Source organism: Alosa sapidissima, chromosome 11, assembly GCF_018492685.1.
Source record: "Alosa sapidissima isolate fAloSap1 chromosome 11, fAloSap1.pri, whole genome shotgun sequence".
NCBI lineage: Eukaryota > Metazoa > Chordata > Actinopteri > Clupeiformes > Clupeidae > Alosa > Alosa sapidissima.
In genome coordinates this window covers 10241171-10258670 of record NC_055967.1, presented here as the reverse complement: position 1 = coordinate 10258670, position 17500 = coordinate 10241171, and the positions used below count along the sequence as shown (strand labels likewise).

The 17500-nt window shown below is 46.1% G+C and overlaps 1 protein-coding gene across 1 annotated transcript in view; it reads left to right on the top strand.

Annotated features, from left to right (window-relative positions):
- Positions 1-1594: 1594 nt before the first annotated feature.
- The window catches only part of sema3d (sema domain, immunoglobulin domain (Ig), short basic domain, secreted, (semaphorin) 3D), a 47133-nt gene continuing 31227 nt past the window's right edge, over positions 1595-17500 (top strand). The window contains exons 1-2 of the mRNA XM_042110168.1: positions 1595-1904; positions 10076-10399. Coding sequence (XP_041966102.1) covers positions 10120-10399 — 280 coding nt within the window. The 5' untranslated portion in view covers positions 1595-1904; positions 10076-10119. The remainder of the gene's footprint in view (positions 1905-10075; positions 10400-17500) is intronic.

The window sequence follows — 17500 nt, the reverse complement described above, 5'->3', positions numbered from 1 at the left end:
CACACGGCGGGAGACGCAGAGATCTCGCAATTGTTATCCCCAGGAGAGGCTCCACACCCCGCCTGGTGTGAGTGGAGGGGTCGCGACCCTTCTCCTGGGAGCTGTTCTCCTCACATCCAGACCAGGGCGGCGGCATCCGCAGATCCATCCAAGATCAGTGAACCCAGACCAGGCTGGACGGCCAGCTGGCCTCAGCCTGCGTGCCTGCCACACCACACCTGCGCTATCTATAAGGGCTCGGCCCACAGTCCCATGCTCTGAGTGGTATCTACACCCAGTGATATCACACAAGCCATACAGGATCTGTTTAGGTGCTTTTTTTCTCCCTAGTGTACGTGTGTGTGTGTGTGTGTGTGTGAGAGAGAGAGAGTGTACGTGTGTGTGTGTGTGAGTGTATGTGTGTATGTGTGTATGTGTGTGTGTGTATGTGTATGTGTGTGTGTGTGTGTGTGTGTGTGTGTGTGTGTGTGTGAAGGAACTTGCGTGCTGATGTATGAGTCTGTTTGCACTCACGTTTGTAGAGGCTTGAGGGACACCACCTGGTATCATCCACAGACCTACCAGCAGCAACATATGCATATACACACACATACACATAGTTATGCTCTGTCTCTCTCTCTCTCACTCACTCACTCTCTACCTCTCTCATTCACACACACAAACATTTATGTAACAGTGTTGATTTATGAGTCTTTCATCAAAAGCAGCTGAGGTACAACTCTGTGTCAGGCGCCGCATGGTGTGTGTGTGTGTATGTGTGTGTGTGTCTGTCGCCAGGAAGATCTACTCTCACACCCTAGATCAGGGTTCTCATGATATGAATATGGCAGGTTGATATTCCTCCTGATTACACTGCACAGCTGTTACAAGAATGTGTGAGAAACCAGTGCATAAAGCTGCTGTATAATGATGGAACCATCTAAACACAATCTGGAAAATAATCCCGTCCACTGCCATTTTGTTTCAGTGTAGGGCCACATAAATGCCTGCATAACTGTATTCCACAGAGTATGTGGACTAATGACACTGGCGACATGCCACAACTGAGTCACCTTTTAGCCTAGTGCACTCACACAATGACTGAATTGTGCCCTCGTTTTTTTTTAAGCCAGAGGTCCGGAATAAAGTATATGAGCTTCATAAACGCACTATATCAGGTACATGTGGATGAACTACTGATCACTTGCTGTCTGGCTAAGGAATTGTGACACTGCCCGCCCAACCACACCACAGAAATCCTAACTGAGCCAAATTCCACTCAAAAATGTTATTCTGCATTCCAAACTTGACGTGATTTGGAACAGATGAAATACGGAAGCTCGATTTTCCGGATATTCCATCAATAATAATCGATTTACATATTCAGAAGTTTTATTAATTGCGTAAAAATAAAAACAGTAGGATATACATAACTCGGTCTGTATTAAGACTTAATCGTTTGTCATTTGTTTAAACCGAAAGTGAATGGATTCCAGTGCTTCTGCCAGTGCTGTGTTGTCTAAACGGAATTCCACCCTGCTAGCTGCAAGTTAATTGGACATCAGCGGTCTCCCGGGGCGAGCCACGAATCCCGCAGACGCGAGGGCACAGCAAGTTCACCACTGGCGCAGACTGCACTGCGCACTCGAGCGCTCTTTCGAATAAATTTGGGAAACTAAACAGTGAGTGATAACAACAGACTGTCCTCAGTTTGGGACGGTATAACTTTCAGCAACATTTTTCTTCACAGCGCTGGGGTTACTCAACGCCTATTTGTTAATTTGTGACCTGCTTCATAGTCTGAATAAGTCTGCCGAAGGGAATCCTCATGACATTTACAGAAAGTATGTCGCCGGAGACACCTATATATTGACGACTCACTCAAGACTTTCCAGGATAAATCATACATCTACCGACGAGTACAGGTAAGAGACTTTATCGATTCGATTGTATTTAGGTGGGTTATTAGTTATTAACATTATAATAACCTCTGGCAGATTAACACTTATGTTGCCAGACTCCACATTTATGATGCAACCAGAGTTTCTCAGAAAACATAACGTCTTACTTAGAAACAAAGACGAAGTTGTAGCTTTATGTGAAGTAGCCTTATAGGTTAGCTTAATATCAGAAACCAGACATTACTGCGCTAGATATTGCGGCTTTTATATTCATTGCTTCACTTTGTCAGATGGAACAACAGCATTAGCCTATATGGAAAGATTTTATAAGCTCCACTTATCGGATCATTAATTATTATCAGGTTGGCGGCAACTGTCCTAACTGAAACACATGATTTGCCTCTCCTGGCGCCTATAGGCTACGAAGATATCTCCGCTGGCACCGAAAGTTCAGACATATCAGTTGTTGTTTCAGGGTTCTGTTGTTGTAGTATCTGTTTGCTGCTCTTGATTCGATTGGAAACTTAACCGAATTGCATCCCATCGTGGTCTATTTCTTTGGAATATACATTTATATAAAGTAGCTAACGTTAAATGAACTGTAAATTACACGTGTTTCCACTGAGACGCCGTCCAAAATAAGTGCTCCCAGTAAAGTGAAATACTTATTTTTAGGCTATGATTTTTTTTTTTTTTAGCACTTTTAGATTTTACATATTGTTGCCATTTGTTTTCCAAGTAAAATGGTTAGAATACCATTATGTCGTTGAGTTGTTATATAAGCTGAAAGGAAATTGTCAGTGGGCTATGATGGGAAACAGACTGTCAGAGCCTGTTGAGCGATCGGAGTGTTCATCCAACGGGCGACTCCCTCCTCTCACATCCGTGCTAATAACACGCGCTCAGACCTTGCCTCATGCGTCTTGCTTGACTCGCTAGATTCCGTCGCCTGTGTGAGTGTGCGCGTATGTGTGAACTATGGGCTTGTCTGGTGCCTGCGCTACTCATGAGGTCGACTCCGTGCCGGAGTGGGTTTCCCCTGGCGCTGTTCGCTCTCAACGGCAACGGGGCACTAACCCCCCCCCCCCCCCCCCACACACACACACACTGGGAGAGAGAGAGTTTCCGTGGAAAAATCTGCGTCTCTCCTGTTCTGGCGAATTATACACACAGACACGATATACCACAGCAAGCTGTTTAGGCTACACGAGACCAGCGTCATTATAAGGCTATAGTATCTATCAAAGGTTCTAGAGCACACTGCTCTAAGATATTTGGTATCTATCTCATTATGAAATTTCACAGGCTATACACACATTTATTTTACACCCTACTGCCAGGAGGAAAAGATAGTGGGAGGGAGAGAGAGGGAGAGAGCGAGTTTTTCTGCTCTTACTGGCAGGGGTCCAGTAGGTCTTGTCACAGTGACAGGAGTAAATAAATTCTGGGATAATTTCTGACACCACTCTTCAGAGTGATGTCTAAAAAAAACATGGACTGGGCTTTTGTAACAGGAGCTTTTCTGATGCGCACACACACACACACACACACACACACACACACACACACACAGTAACTCAGACATGCTCCCTTGGCACCGTGCGTACGCTCACACACAAACAACCAGTTGAACTTTCCAGATAAAGGTTTTCCAAGTTAATTTGTCTACCAGACCTCCTTATGTTTTGGTAACCCTGTCTTTGAATAGGCTGGATGAGAGCAATAGGTGGCCCCTGTAACCTCGGTGAAGTGCATTCTCACATTTGCTGCCCTAAATAGATACAAGAATGCACTTAACCTTTACCAATAGGACTCTTCAAACAAGGAGGGACTTCATTCTTTCGATCAGTATGCCTGCTGTCCTTTTATGGTAATATTGCCCTTAAACAGGCAGTAACCAGCCTTCGCAATGTGATTTCCTTTCGTGCATAAAGAGGTTGCTGCCTGGCCTCAAGTGAAATAGAGGGCTTTGACACAGACGTGCTACTGATCTACTGTGGGAGAGGGAGGGCTGTCCTCTATAGGACCAGGGAAGCCAAACCGCGAGGATGCCAAAGCCGTGTGAGTCCCGAGCCAGAGGGAGCAGAGGAGAGGAAAAGGTCTGATTTCTCAGAGTTTTTCTTCCCCTCCACGCCCTTACTTCATGTAGCCGGCGGTGACCACAACACAGGGCCGCCGCCGCCGATTCTCAGGGTGCAGTTTCCACAGACGAGGATGGCAGATCAGTCATTTTAATACTACATAAGCAAACAGGCTCACACAGATAACATACAGAGTGATGGATATCTGTGTGCACAATTCTCATGATAAAGTTCAGTACATTTGAGAATGTACATTTGACCGCTCTGAGGGAAATACATGGGGCGTGTAGTTCTCTTTCTCTCTCTCTCTCTCTCTCTCTTCTGTTGTTTTTGGCCTGTGTTGGCTAGGTGAACCTGACATGTTATTCAGATGACAGGCTTATCGGTGAGGTGCTTGAGTGAAGTGCAGAAGCTGCGATCACTCTTCCAGCTCACCTGCTTCCTCTCAATGAGCTGCTGTCAACGCACACAAGCACCACTGCACACGCAAGACGCAAGACAAAAAAAAACACATTTTTTATTGTACTGGACTGGTACAGCCAGCAGAGACACTGGTAGACTCAGGGAGAACCCGATAGCCCTCCACCTGTGTGTGCAGGATCCACCTGAGCTGATTTCCCTGGATGGTTTTTGTCGTCTTACAAGCATTAAGCCCCAGGGGTGGGCAACATTTTTTGTCACGGCCCATTATGATAATCAGAGCTCCACTCCACAGTGTGTAGGGTTACAAGTGATTCTATCAATCATCCCGACGGCTAAAGGGGAAAAGAAAGAGATATTGACGGGAGGAAATGAAAGACAAAGAGTGTCAGAGTGAGAGAGTCAGAGACATAGAGAAAAAGAAAGATAGTGAGAGAATGACGAGAGATAGTGAGAAAGAAAGAGAGAGAGAGAGAGAGAGAGAGAGAGAGAGAGAGAGAGAGACAGAATGTATGTGATGAGGCAAAGCCTTGTTCCCTGCCCTTGTCTGTCCCCTCCCCTTGATTACAGTGGGTTTACCTGAGCTGACGCCGCAGATAGTTTCTGCCTCGGGCAATAAAAGAAAAAGCACTTATGGCCGTGTCATTAACCATGTCCAAAACTCATGAAGGGGTCATGGAAGAATACTGTATTTTCTTACCACCGCTGTTTTCAGCACCTCATTCAACTGTGTCTTTTTCTTTTTCTTCTCTCTCTGTTCATTCTGTTTCTCCTTCGCTTAGTTCTATGATATCTGATACTTTTAATCCTCCTCCCGTGGGGCCCTTTGGTATAATAGGCTAAGTGTTTCAAGGCACAAGCCATGACAGAAGGAGGCAAGAGCACTTGTGATGTGGAGGTTACCCATGGAAGGTATATTTGAAAGTAACTGTCCGGGGGATTGGTGGATTTGATCTTTCTCGGCCCTCCAGCACACAGCTGTGGCTTATGGCCAAAAGTCACCTCATACTCAGAACTTTCTGGACGTGGTCAGACATTTTTTATCATCATTACTGTGACCCCTGGCCAGACGTTTTTGGCAGATCTGGTGCGAATTACGGTAAATGAGGAGTTCAGAAAAAAAAGTCAATATTAAATTCTTCTCAAGGTGGATTCGCATGAGATTGTTGAGCTGCAGAAGTGTCTTGGAAAATAATTAACAGATATTGAGGAAGGTAGTAATAAGTATGAGGAAAATGCAGTTGTATTTAGTCGAAGTAGTGCCTGTGATAAAGCAGTTAAATAGTGTCTAAGGTTATACAGTACAGTAGATGCTAAATTGAGTTTGGAATACTCCCATAGAGCCCTCTCTCTCTCTCTCCTCTCTTTCTCTCTCTCTCTCTCTCCTCTCTTTCTCTCTCTCTCTCTCTCTCTCTCTCTCTCTCACATACACACACACACACACACACACACACACACACACACACACACACACACACACACACACACACATACTGTACACACACACATATACTGTACACACACACATATATATAGAGACGCAAAACCTTTGAAGTTGGGTCAGTACATAGCTGCCCAGTCAGCTGGCACAAGTGGAATGATGAATTGACTTTATTAGGCATTTGAGAGTACAGCAAGCAGAGCTTTCCCCAATAACAAGAGATCAAATGCGCCAACAAATAAACCAGCCGGTGTTGGGTGTCTCCACGCCGCAAGTGTTTGGACACACTCATTACTCACTCAGGCAAGAAGGAGAACAGAAGCTGCAGCAACTCCACTCAGACCTTGATTTCTCTCTCGGTCTCCATTCAGTCTATATCCATATCTCCCCTCCCTAACTTCTCCTCTTTTGTCTTCTCTGCTATCTAAATGTTCTCTCTTTGTCTCTTTTCATCTATTTGTCTCTCCATCCTTGTTTCTCCTTTCCCGCTTCCCCACGCAGTTCGTCTACACACTTTTATTCTCTTTCTTTTTAACCTGTGAATTCACTTTTGTCCTGTGAATTCACTTTTGAGGAACACCTTAATGTGACATGATAGCTGTAGTTAATACAATAATTATTCTTTAGTTCTGTTTTTTCACTGCAACCATATGTTCCTGTGGTGTTTGCCCATTGTGAAATCTTCACAATCACATCACAGAGATTAGCAGAGTCGGATCTGTGTTGATTGTGTCTTCTTTTTCCATGGTCCCTTACCTTCACAAAATGGAAAATGTGATGTGTTGAACCTCTTGTATGAATGTCTGCTGAGATAAACATTCCAGGCTCCTCTGATCAAACCTCAGATGATATCATGCACTGACCTAGAGTAACTGTTTTATTTCAAAGCAGCCACATTGAGATTCCATCGTGTCAGGATAACCGCTGTTCTGTCATACAGGTATTCTCGCATGTGAACCTAAATCAACAAGAATGCAAAGCAAGAGGGGGGAAATGGGGCAGCAGGGCAACACAACGTTATTTACAGACTGGCTTACTCCAGAAACTGTAGTCACTCAACACTGTAAGAGAGCAGAGCATGCACAAGGCATTGAATTGACCAATACGTCTTGTTGTTTAACTTAGACATCAGACCTTTTTTCCAACCCGTCTATTGACACATTGTATTGGAGCTGAGACTCAAAAGAAAACATCTACTTCTGAAAGTCTGAATATGGTCTGAATTGGTCTTATATTACAGTAATGTTAGGAGAATATACACATACACATTCCAGCGCTTTATACCACTTTAACCTGTAGTAGGCCAGTCTATGTCTGTCTAAAATCACCGCGAATAAGAAAAACACATCTGAATAACCAGCCTGGAGCAATAAATACTTAACTAAGTTTTCTGGTCGTGTCACTAGAGTTTCACTAGCACACAGTGTGTAGTCCTCTGTGCCTCGCATAGACTTACATAGACACACACTTAAACTATACAACAGGTCAGAGGTCAGTTGGTACATATGAAGGTGGGCTGGTAGAAGCACATTCTTCATTCTTGAACAAATAATTCCATATTTCTTACATTATTTTCCCTTGGTTTACAGTGACTGACCCCTTAGCTCCTCGTGGTTTCGCTATCCGAACAGTTTGTTTTTCTTGAGAATGAGCGCACCGTGAGCAGATGAACTGAACGCAGTCCTCTTAAACGAGGCAATTTCGGCTTAATCTTTGCATTACCCGCACGTTATAATCTTTGCATTACATATGACATATGTTTGTGTTCACTCTGACATCAGTGGCATTTAAGACCGACCCATAGGAAATACCTATTTGAGCACACTCAATCTGGATCAGGAAAAGAATATTGACTCCTGCCAAAAACACCAGAAATACAAATATGTAAGGTTTGTGAGGAATAATCACCATGGAAATGCTAAAAACTTAATACTGCAGCTATCACTCAGCAGGAGACAAGGGGAGCTGATTATGAGGGATGACTGTGCTCATCCTCTGGAACGTCCCACGGGCAAGGACAATGACAGGGTCTTGATGAAAAGTGCTCTCATCCAGAACCGGGAGAAGGCAGCTCGGGGAACTCCCAGCGCTAACGGTCACCATAAAGCAATAATGACACGTTTGGATCTGTTGTTTTCCTCAAAAGAAGAGCGAAGCCCTAAGTGTAGGGCCAGGGCAGAGGAAGCCAGGTCTGAGACCTTTGGGCGCCTATGCAAGATGGCTTTATAAATGGGCCCTCTCCACCGCTTCTCAAATCCTTCCCTATTTGTGCACGTGTGGGTATGGGGGGGGGGGGGGGGGGGGGGGGGGGGGTTCTTGACCTGTCTATCCTGATGCTACCCCACAGAATATTCCTCTAGCTTACCATCCATCAAATGAAGCCGTTTATCTTTGCAACATGGACGAGGGAGGGTGAAACTGTTTGTTTAAATAAACAGACTGTACTGTGCTATCAGGACGATCCCTCTCGGTTGTCAGTGGCAGACAGCAATATCTGAGAAAGGTAGATAATCCCCCAGTCCAGTGCTCTGCTGTGTGTGAGTGAGTGAGTGTGTGAGAGAGTGTGTGTGTGTGTTGGTTTGTGTTTGAGCACTTTACATGAGTATGTGTTTGCGCACTATGTATGTTTGTGTGTGAGGAAGTGTGTGTTTGTGCATATGTGTGTGTGTTTTAGCACTTTACACTTTGTTTGTGTACTATGTATGTTTGTGTGTGAGAGAGTGTGTGTTTGTGCATATGTGTGTGTGTGTGTGTTTGAGCACTTCCCTTGAGTGTGTGTGTGTGTGTGTGTTTGTGTGTGTGTGTGTGTGTGTGTGAGTGTGTGCGCACATACTGTATGTGTGGGTGTGTATAAATAGGAGTGATAGCATATCTGACTCTGTTCCAGGCGACATTCCTCAATGCATTACTAGCTATGGCGCGGCCTTGTCTGCCTATCAGACCCTAAGGTCAAACATGCATCCAAAGTATTTAAGGTATTTTGTACCCAGCGGCCAACAGAATAGGACCAACACTGGACAGCGCTTTGATGTGAGTGAGTGGCCTAACGCCCCCCCCCCCCCCCCCCCCCCCCCCCCAGTCCCCCAGTCCCCCACCTCCCCCAAAGTCCTCCCGGGGCCAGTGAAGAATGGCTAGGCGTTGACAGAGGAGAGGAGGAAGACCTTGGCGAGAAAATGGCCGTGTCGCTCCTCAATGGGGATCCCCTGAGTGTCTCGTGAAAGGGGCCGTCTCGTCTGGCCGTCATGCCTGTCCTCTTCCAACATGTGGCTTTACGCCGCACCCCACTTTGAAAAATGAAGGTGGAGGAAGTCGGCCGCTATTGTGGGCCAAGACCCCTTCATCAGGGAATGAGATGGAGTGTGTGACTGTGTGTGTGTGTGTGTGTGTGTGTGTGTGTGTGTGTGTGTGTGTGTGTGTGTGTGTGTGTGTGTGTGTGGCTTTTGTGTAAGTCTATTTCTGTGTCTCTGTCTTTGTGTGTGTATGTGCGTGAGTGAGTGTGTATGTCTGTGTGTGTGTGTGTGTGTGTGTGTGTGTTAGAAAGAGTGTGTGTGTGTGTTTGTGTTAGATGTGTAAAGGACTGATGGGCTCTCACTGAAAGTTTTAAAGGCAGTCCAGCGAGGCGAAGCCTTTGTTTGCGGTAAACAGATTTAGGGAAGAGTGGGAGAGTCCTCACTCGAACAAAAGACAGGATCTGAATAGGACAGCAGCAGCTGCTCCAGGGACTCCTAAAATGTGCCAACATACCTAAAGGGCACCATGGCAAAACAGCTGAGCATTCACAGGGTCTATTAAACAAGTCCGCACACACACACACACACACACACACACACACACACACACACACACACCACACCACACCTACATGTGTGTATATAAAGTTGCACTATGCTCTGGTATTAAGTCTAACTCGGACACTGATTACTATTAATTCACTTTGTCTCCATGCTCATTCCCTCTTATGAATGCCACACACACACACACACACACACACACACACACTCACTCACACACTCACACACACACACACACACACACACACACACACACACACACACACACACACACACACACACACTCACACTCACACTCACACACATATTTCCTTACAGAGCCCCTCCTTTGGCTCTGAGTCTAACCTGTTGCATTTGTATTCCTCTGTCCCTCTCTCTCTCTCTCTCTCTCTCTCTCTCTCTCTCTCTCCCTCTCTCTCTCTCTCTGTTGGATTCACTCTCTCTTCTCCTCTCTCTCTGTAGTGCCGAAGAGAGGTACCATTCTTCAGCTGCCGCTCAGTCTCACCATGAGCCCTAAAAGAGATCCGAAGCACAGCTCTGGAGGAGCCCAGCGGGACATCCAGCGAGCCCTGCCCGGATCCAGCAGCCTCGGGCGGCCAGCAGACGCTCCACAGACCCTGCTGGGGACCTCCGCCTGGATCTCTGGCTCCAGCACCGCTCGGGGGGAGAGGAGGCTGCCCTCGCCCCAGCTCTGTGTGGGGTTACTGGGGATGCTGTTACTGATCCCCCTCCCTGCTGTAGAGGCTGCGAAACAGAGCCTGCCCAGGGTCACGTTGAGCCACAAAGGTAAAGTACGGGGCTCTGCTGGAGCACATTTTGGGGGAATGAGATAGGAGTTTGCTTTCGGTCTTATTTTATGTTTTTGCGGCACATTCTGTGAGTTCAGGGCTGGAGTTATTCTCAGGCTGCATGGCTTGATAGTCTCTTGGCTGCTCTCTTGATTATTTGTGATTTATGTGTTCTGTTGTTGATTTTGTTTTTGAAATAAATACATTTGGAATAGCAGCGCATAGGACGTAACTCACTGAAATGGGGGTTAAACGTTTAGAGCGCCTCGCAAATTTATGATTAACAGAGATGTCCCCGCCGAGGAGTGCTGCATTTCATACGGTCAAAGATACGGCACAGCATAGTTCAGTTCATGGAGTCACACGCGCGCACACACACACGCACACACACACACACACACACACACACACACACACACATAGACACAAAGACACATGCTGCATTAATACTCAAGCTAAGATATACATGCAGTGTACGCACAAATACACTTTTTCCCCCTCTACACAGATATACATTCCCACACACAGACACACACACACACACACACACACACACACACACAACACTTCCTCCCAGGCTCCCACAGTCACTTTGACACATTCATGGGCACTTTCTTGCTCTCTTTATCTCTCTCTCTCTCTCTCTCTCTCTCTCTCTCTGTCTCTCTCTCTCTCTCTCTCTGTCACACACACACACACACACACACACACACACACCCACCACTGACAAAAACCAGTCAGCACATTTTCTCTGGACACGAGGGAGTATTTTCCCTGTGGCAGGTAGTCCATCCAGACCGGCCACCACAAACACAGCATGCATCGCGTCACAGTGAGGCCGCCGTGGTGAAACCAAACCTCACCGCCCCACCAGGCCATCCTAGAGCAGCTCCAGGAGAAGAGCCAGTGCCTACGTGCGCTGAGCCATGCGCTCGTCTCTGGCCACCGTCACCACTGGTTCTCATTGTTTGTAATTTCCACAATTTATGTGGAATTTATGTGTGTGAATGTATACAACATCCACGTATGTTAATGATGTGAGTATTATTTGAATGTCCTCTTGCATTACTGTTCCAGGGATGTGAGTGTATGGAAATAGTCGTGCATAGAAAGGGATTCTGTTTATGTGACATAGCACCATGCTATTTGACTGTATTTAAATGGAGTTTCTGTATTTTGTGCTCTGTCGGACATTTAAAGCTGACTGGCAGTTGCAGGCGAGCTTCGTTCTCCCTGTCTGAGGAGCAGCCTCATAGCAATGCGAGGGTGGGGGGGATGGCGGCAGAGAAATTTTGACCACAACAGGAATATATTGTTCTGCGATGTAATACCAGACACATGAAAATGTTGTTTCTATTTGAGGCTTATATTATGTTTGCTGTCAGAAATGATCCATATAAGACTCTATGAATGACACCCCGAGGGCACGATGGTGTTTTAAGCCCCCAACGTCGTCTTCCAGGCAGCACTGCCTGGAAGGCAATAGGTTTAGGCCAGGGTTAGGGTTAGGGTTAGGGTTAAGGTTAGGGTTAGGTGCCTTGAAGTCGATGGTTGCAGCGCTGCCTTGAAGTCGACGGTGAGGGCTTAAAACACCATCGAGCGTCCCGAGGCCTCTTAAGAAGCAACAAGGCACCCCTTTATATGATCCATTTAAAGGGCCATTGTGTATTGTGTGGTGGAAGTATTAGAAGTAGGTTTGTGTTGGCAAAATATGGAACTGTCGGTTTCAGCATTTGCAGATGCCATTTATAATACTGATGTGTGGTGGAGTCCTTGCCCCTGGCTATGATTTGGCTGGCATCGCTCTTAGCTTTGGTGTTGGCTTGTTTTTAAGGAAAGTTATTTGCCTAGGTGGTTGGTTCCACTGGCTGTGGTTCAGACTGATTCATTGGTTTTTGCCCAGCATGGTATGTCTGGTAACAAGGGAGTGGATCAGCTGATGATTCGCTGATGGAGGGAGTGTTGGCATTTTTGGCTGGCATACCTGCTGGTTATGACATTGGCACATGTCAGCGTTGGCTCAGGCACTCGCATTGGTCTGGGTGGGCACCACCAGGAGCTGCTGCTGCAGTCTTTGGCTACTGGTTTGGCCGGTGACAGAGCTTTGGCTCCCAGCTGTCTGGTTCCTGGTGCGATGCCTGATGCCTGTGCTATTTATCAGGCCCACAGAGATTGCACTGGTGTTTACCTGCTCCGCTGGAACCTTTCATGTGTTCTAATGGAGTGGAAGAATGAGCTGAGAACCCTCTCCAAACAGCCCAGGCCTTATCACAGTGGCCAGATAGCAGTGATGGAGTGTTGCATCATGGTGTTGATAATCAGCACCAATACTTGCGCACACACACACACACACACACACACACACACACACACACACACACACACACACACACACACACACTCACATACTCACATACGCACACACTCACACACACATACAGTGCACACACACACACACACACACATATGCACACACGCACGCACACACACACACACACACACACACACACACACACACACACACACACACACACATATACTGTACACACAAAAAATAATGCTTTGCTCCCATGCACTCTAACACATGTATCTTTTCCGCATAAACTGATTTATGTGGCCACACACAAACATGTGTGTCTCTAGTCTAATGTCCACTCATACCTCGACCCGAGACTCATTTTCCCATAGACAAACACAGCTACACACACACACAAACACACACACACACAGCTACACACACACACACACACACACACACACACACACACACACACACACACACACACACACACACACACACACACACACACACATACACACACACGCACGCACACACACACGCACACACAGATGCATATACAAACAATGATCGCTGCAAAGCCACACTCAAAGGCACAATATAATAGTCAGTAACACTCAGTAATGAGTGCAGCCATGGAGACGGTGAGAGCTGAAGACAAACACTCTCTGCAGCAGAGTAAATATCTATGAGCCGTGAAAGAAACAAGCATAAAAAAAACAGAAGCCAAAGAAAAGAAAGAGAGAAGTTTCTCCTCACTCGTTCGTCTGTGTGGCCTGACATATATGTTGGTGGTCGTAAAAGATTTCACTGAGGTGTGTATTTTGTGTGTGTGTGTGTGTGTGTATGTGTCTGTGTGTCTAAGGTTTAATGTGTGTTTGTGTGTGTGTGTGTGTGTGTGCGTTTGTGTGTGTGTGTGTGCATGAGGTCATTGGCCTTTAACATGCAGTTTTACTGTGGTTTAGCCTCACCCACCTCTGCCCATGATGAATGGGGCTGAATGAATCACTCAGTGCAACAGTAACTCACAGAGGTGATGACAGCAGAGGAAACGAAAACTGGAGCCTGCTGTCTAAAAATTATACAAAAACTACAAAATCAAATGTCAAATTGTTGGACAATGAGCATCTTATTTTGTCTCTCCTCTCATTCTCTCGTTCTCCCTCTCTCTCGTGTGTCAGATGTCTGTCTGCCATGGGTTGCTGTTTCAGTGAGCAGACTTAAGTAAACTATGAGTTAACAGTAAGTAAACGTGAAGGCTGTTTGTGTTAAGCCACGGAGGGAAATAAAAGTTATATAGTCCCCCCCCCTCCGAAATCCCGCTCTTAAGCCAGGTCCTTCCTGAGGCCAGCAGCCCTTGCGACTGGAAATAGATGCTTGAGTCCAAGTGGCCGCCAGCTCCAAGAATAATAAGCATGTGAATGTTTCAGAGTCTATATTTGATTCGGTCATTTGGCATGCAGAACGCACAAAAAATACCAGGACAAGGCAAGCATGTGCTGTCCAAACCTCCACTGTTTGCGTTTGATTTGATGGGACGTGCCACTGGGCTGGACGGATAAGCAGGGGCGTGCAACATCTGTCACAGTGTGAATGGGTTGCGGTCGTGTATCCTGTGAAGAGGACGGTAGCAGAATTCGGGAGCTTTTTTTGGAAAATAAACGGAAGAGTCACCGCGAAGATGGCCACATATCCGATTTAGCCTGATCTTCATCAATGAAAGATCAGGACACAGAAGTCCTTATTGGTGTTGATTTCGCCAAACCTCAGTTCCGTCCATTAGGGGCGTATCTATCTCCAAGAGTTCTCTTGCTGGCAGTGCAGGGGAAACTCCATCCAGTGATGGAGGCTATTAGAGTGGCTGCTCCTCTATCTCAGAACTAGGTCACTCTTGTGTGTGTGTGTGTGTGTGTGTGTGTGTGTGTGTGTGTGTGTGTGTGTGTGTGTGTGTGTGTGTGTGTGTGTGTGTGTGTGTGTATGTGTGTGTGTGTGTGTACAGTATGTGTGTGTGTGTGTGTGTGTGTGTATGTGTGTGTGTATGTGTGTGTGCATGTGTGTGTGTACAGTATGTGTGTGTGTGTGTGTGTGTGTGTGTGTGTGTGTGTGTGTGTGTGTGTGTGTGTGTGTGTGTGTGTGTGTACAGTATGTGTGTGTATGTGTGTGTGTGTGTGTACAGTATGTGTGTGTGTGTGTGTGTGTGTATGTGTGTGTGTATGTGTGTGTGTGTGTGTGTATAGTATGTGTGTGTGTGTGTGTGTGTGTGTGTATGTGTGTGTGTGTGTGTGTGTGTGTGTGTGTGTGTGTGTGTGTGTGTGTGTGTGTGTGTGTGTGTGTGTGTGTACAGTATGTGTGTGTGTGTGTGTGTGTGTGTATGTGTGTGTGTATGTGTGTGTGTGTGTGTGTATGTGTGTGTGTGTGTGTACAGTATGTGTGTGTGTGTGTGTGTGTGTATGTGTGTGTGTATGTGTGTGTGCATGTGTGTGTGTACAGTATGTGTGTGTGTGTGTGTGTGTGTGTGTGTGTGTGTGTGTACAGTATGTGTGTGTGTGTGTGTGTGTGTGTATGTGTGTGTGTATGTGTGTGTGCATGTGTGTGTGTACAGTATGTGTGTGTGTGTGTGTGTGTGTGTGTGTGTATGTGTGTGCGTGTGTACAGTGTGTGTGTGTGTGTGTGTGTGTGTGTATGTACAGTGTGTGTGTGTGTGTGTGTGTGTGTGTGTGTGTGTGTGCATGTGTGTGTCTTTACGCACTCAGGTCTGGATCATCTGTGTTTGGATCAGGCTTTCGCTCCCTCACCATTTTTGGTTCGGGAGCAACGAGATGAAGAGGAGATATGAGGTGTAAAATCTCCCTCAAGTCCCTCAAAGAGGCTGTGAGCTGTAAAATCTGAGCTAAGCCTTTTATGACTCGAAGCATATCTAAAAGAGTGTGCATGTGTGTGTTGGTGTGTGTGTAGGTGGGTAAATCATAAGTGTGAACCCGTGCATACATGTGTGATTCTGTGTGGGTGTGTGGCGTGTATGCATGTACGTTTGTATCCATGTGTGTGTGTGTGTGTGTGTGTGTGTGTGTGTGTGTGTGTGTGTGTGTGTGTGTGTGTGTGTGTGTGTGTGAGTGAGTATGTGTGTGTGTGGCGTCGTGTATGAAAATGTAATCATGTGGTGTGTGTGTGTGTGTGTGTGTGTGTGTGTGTGTGTGTGCGTGCATGCATGTATGTATCCATGAGAGTGTGAGTATGTGTGACTTGCATTTGTATTTAGACATGCATATATGCATTGTATGCAGACTATTCATCCTTTGTAGCCTATACAGCCATGCATAAAACAAAGCAGATCTATACCCATCTGACAGCTCTGAATCTCAGCCTTGAGGTGTCGGTGAGTCATGGTTCTGTTCTGCTCTGCTTTGGTGGAGCTCTCCAAGAATGGATTAAAACCTGCACGAGAAAGGAAACCAAGGGGGACTCCAGTCCAAACAAATTCTCATACCCCCCAAAGAAACATTTTCTCCTCACATGATTTACCTGCAGGCGTGACCAAACATCACCAACACTGCCACATCCCATCAGTCGTGCTTTGACATGCAGTGCCGTGCCTGCTCCAGTCACACGGATCCCAATCTCCCCCCTGCCTGGTGTAAATATCCCAGCAGACAGAGCCAGGGGACCTGACCCATCCGCTGTTATTGTTTTTGTTGGTAGAAGGTTCATCACAGAGTGCCTGACAGAACGAGGTGAGCACGGATGGCACTGCCAGGAGGAGTGTATACAACGCGCACACACACACACATATACACATACACACACACACACACACACACATACACATACACACCAACACACATTACATTACTATTAAAGCAGCCATTCTTGGACCTGCCTAAGTAAACCTGCCCAGAACGCTTTATAAATAATATAAGGCTTTACATCATCTTAATGAACTTTCTCCATGGTGCATGCTGTAAATCACTAAATTATCTTGAGCTGGTAGACATCTTTGCACTAAGCACGTAGGGTCTTGGCTTTCTGTTTCGGCCCTGTTGCCAAATAGAGCTTGTATTTCACTCCAGGGAACAACATGAGATATGGCTCTAACTTCTACCGTCAATTTGGCCTCTTAGCGTGTTTCCTCAAATTTTGTTTCTTTATAAATATGTAGGGTTTTTGTTAGTCAGGCAGGCATTTTGAAACATCATGTGCCTGATAGATTCACAACATTGGATTATGAAAACCTGTGAAGATATTGAAACAAAAACAATGTGACAAATATTGATGTAAGCTGCTAGATAAACAAAAGCAAGAGTTGTTTATTATTTGAAGAATTATGTGAGGTGTCATGTTTTCCTTGCGGTCCAAGTACACACTCACTTCCCCCCTCATCTCAAACTCTCCATAGCAACGCCGTTGCCTTTGACATTTGACATGAGTCCACTCACCGGTTAATTCCTTCCAAAATATCGGCTCAACCTCATAACAATAGACCAGTGTTTACTCTTAGCCTGCACTAAAACATCTGGGTTCGGTAATAATGATATTTGTTCACCCTCCTGTCCTGTCGGTGTTAATTCTCTCCGGTTGACAGTGAAGCTGAACAGTGAACAAGCCTCTTAAATCACGGCTAAGAAAGCACATGCTACGGTGACTCGCTGGCATCGTTGCCAAGTCCCCATGAGGTTTTTCTTCATTTTCTGAGGTGAACCAAAGGCTAAGCACTAGGTGCTAAGCACAAAAACCACACGGCGGCCTCAATAGGCTATCTCTCGCAAACAAATGAGGGGATTACGCACCGCGCCTGCTAGCTGC